Genomic DNA, 1,974 nt, shown 5'->3' with positions numbered 1-1,974 from the left:
GTGCCCCGGCCTGCGTGCTGCGTGACTGGTGTTTGAAGCCACAGCTTTCCTCTCTCACCCCCCACTGCCCTGCAGCCCCCTTGCCCGCTCTCACTTGCCTGTGATGGATGAAGCTCACGTCCTTGGAGGCATCCACAGTGATGATGGTGTAAGTGTACAGCATTTCTCCTCCTGACGGTGGCTCCCAGCAGTCGAAAATCCCAGCCATGGTGAGCAACCTCCATCCTCTCCATTCCTCATCTCCCTCCTTCTCCTCAGTCTGCAGGAGAGAGGCCTCATCGCTCTGGTTGGTGCCAACCTGTGGGCAGCCAAAGCATCACAGACCTGCCAGTGGCACCAGAGGTCAATGACACATAACCGAACTAATTGGAGGGCTTTCCAGGAGCCCTTCTACTAATCTGAGGTAACTCCAGGAGAGGTACTGGGAGCCTCATCTTTCCACAGGCAATCAAGTGACCTCCTCCTCTTCTGAACATCCCGGCCACTGGCTCAGCCGAAGGAAAAAGGCAGTGAAACCGCCACCCCAGTCCCCTGTGTGACACATCACGCCCCATGCAAATATCCAGCACGTGGGGAGCAGCAAGCGTGACGTGGGGAGCGCGAGCCGCAGAGGTCTGGCAGAGCACCAAGCCCACCACAGGACACAGCCCCTTGGGCCACGGACACCCCCAGAGACCGGCACAGCTGGAGGGGAGGGGGCAGGAGCTCAGAGCTGGGCGTGAGCATTCAGACACGGCAAGGGGCTCCCTACCACGGCGTCCTGGCTCTGGGGGAAGTAAATGAAATAGGGCTGCTTCCCCGCGCTGTGCTGCTGCCACTCGTAGAAGCCATCTGCCAGGACCACGCAGCGCTTGCCCTTGAGGAGAGCGCCCTGGGGGAGAGAAAGCACAAGTGAGGGCTGAACAGCAGCCTCGGGAGGATGGGGGCTCCTGGGACCATCCAGCCCGCTCGCTCCCTCTCAGCGCTCCCTTAAAATGCCCCGTGGGGTGCACAAACACCATCACCAGCGCTGCAGTGAAAGATGAGATTCACCAGCAACAGCCTTTTCAGTTCTTCTGTGTTAGTGAAATCCACCGTCTCTGCAGTACACAGAATTAATCCCCTAGGGAGCAGGCAAACGGCAACTGGTATTCACCAGGGAGATGTTTGAGCTCTGGCTTTGTGAGCTAAAAAAGCTTCAAGCTGGACACGATGACAGCAACAACTCACCTTGTAGGAGGACTTCTTCAGCATGGTGTCGCTCCGGCAGTTAGAGGTATTGAACTGCATTTTGGAGGGGTCATCCTTTTTGAACCATGAGGGAACCAGGCCCCAGCGCATGTCCATGAGGACCCGCTCGGAAGAGTCGGCATCCTTTTGAACGAGATAGAGAAACACCTCTGGTCAGCATCACCTCACAGGGATCACAAGCACTCCCAGCACTTAAGAGAAGGGCTCGGTGGAACCTCACAGAAGCAGCTTCTCCATCTGCAAGGGGGGACCAGGCTGGCATCTCTGCTGAAAGCCCAGCTGGGACTCGTCCCCTGCAGCACCAAACCTGCCTCTGCTCTTCTGTGGGGATGCCACTCACAAGCTATGCAGAAATAGCCACTAATTATAACCCTTTGCATATTCTTAATGGCTTTCCTGTAAGAATCAACCTACTGTAGAAAGCACAAGAATATTTTGCAGGAATAACCAGCTAATAACTAACTGCCCCTGTGGGGCTCGCCTGGCAACTCTCTGGAGGAGAGAACGTTTTTAGGAACTGCCCAGACACATGAGCACAGCTCTTGAGCGAACGGTCCCTTCGGGCCGGTGGGAAGGTCCTCGCAGCTCCCCTCTTTACAGCGAGCATCCCGCAGGGTCAGGATGCGTGTCCCACCTTCATTTTAATAACGTGATTTCTGCTGACCCGGTTCACTTTCACTCCTCGTGCTTTGCATGTCACCTGCCTTCGGACAATGGAAGCTGCTTGTGGCTTTCACTTCTCCC

At 56.2% G+C, this 1,974-nt stretch overlaps 1 protein-coding gene across 1 annotated transcript in view; it reads right to left on the bottom strand.

Annotated features, from left to right (window-relative positions):
• Window positions 1-1,353, bottom strand: part of HMCES (5-hydroxymethylcytosine (hmC) binding, ES cell-specific) — a gene marked incomplete at its 5' end in the record, with an annotated part of 2,492 nt that extends 1,139 nt beyond the window's left edge. Inside the window, 3 exons of the mRNA XM_008948772.1 lie at window positions 99-259; window positions 752-871; window positions 1,210-1,353. Of these exons, the coding sequence (XP_008947020.1) occupies window positions 99-259; window positions 752-871; window positions 1,210-1,353 (425 nt within the window). The remainder of the gene's footprint in view (window positions 1-98; window positions 260-751; window positions 872-1,209) is intronic.
• Between the last annotated feature and the right edge of the window lie 621 nt (window positions 1,354-1,974).

Source organism: Merops nubicus, unplaced genomic scaffold (genome assembly GCF_000691845.1).
Source record: "Merops nubicus isolate BGI_N331 unplaced genomic scaffold, ASM69184v1 scaffold37031, whole genome shotgun sequence".
Classification (NCBI taxonomy): domain Eukaryota; kingdom Metazoa; phylum Chordata; class Aves; order Coraciiformes; family Meropidae; genus Merops; species Merops nubicus.
Note: the sequence above shows the minus strand (reverse complement) of the source record. Positions and strands in the feature narration are given on the sequence as shown.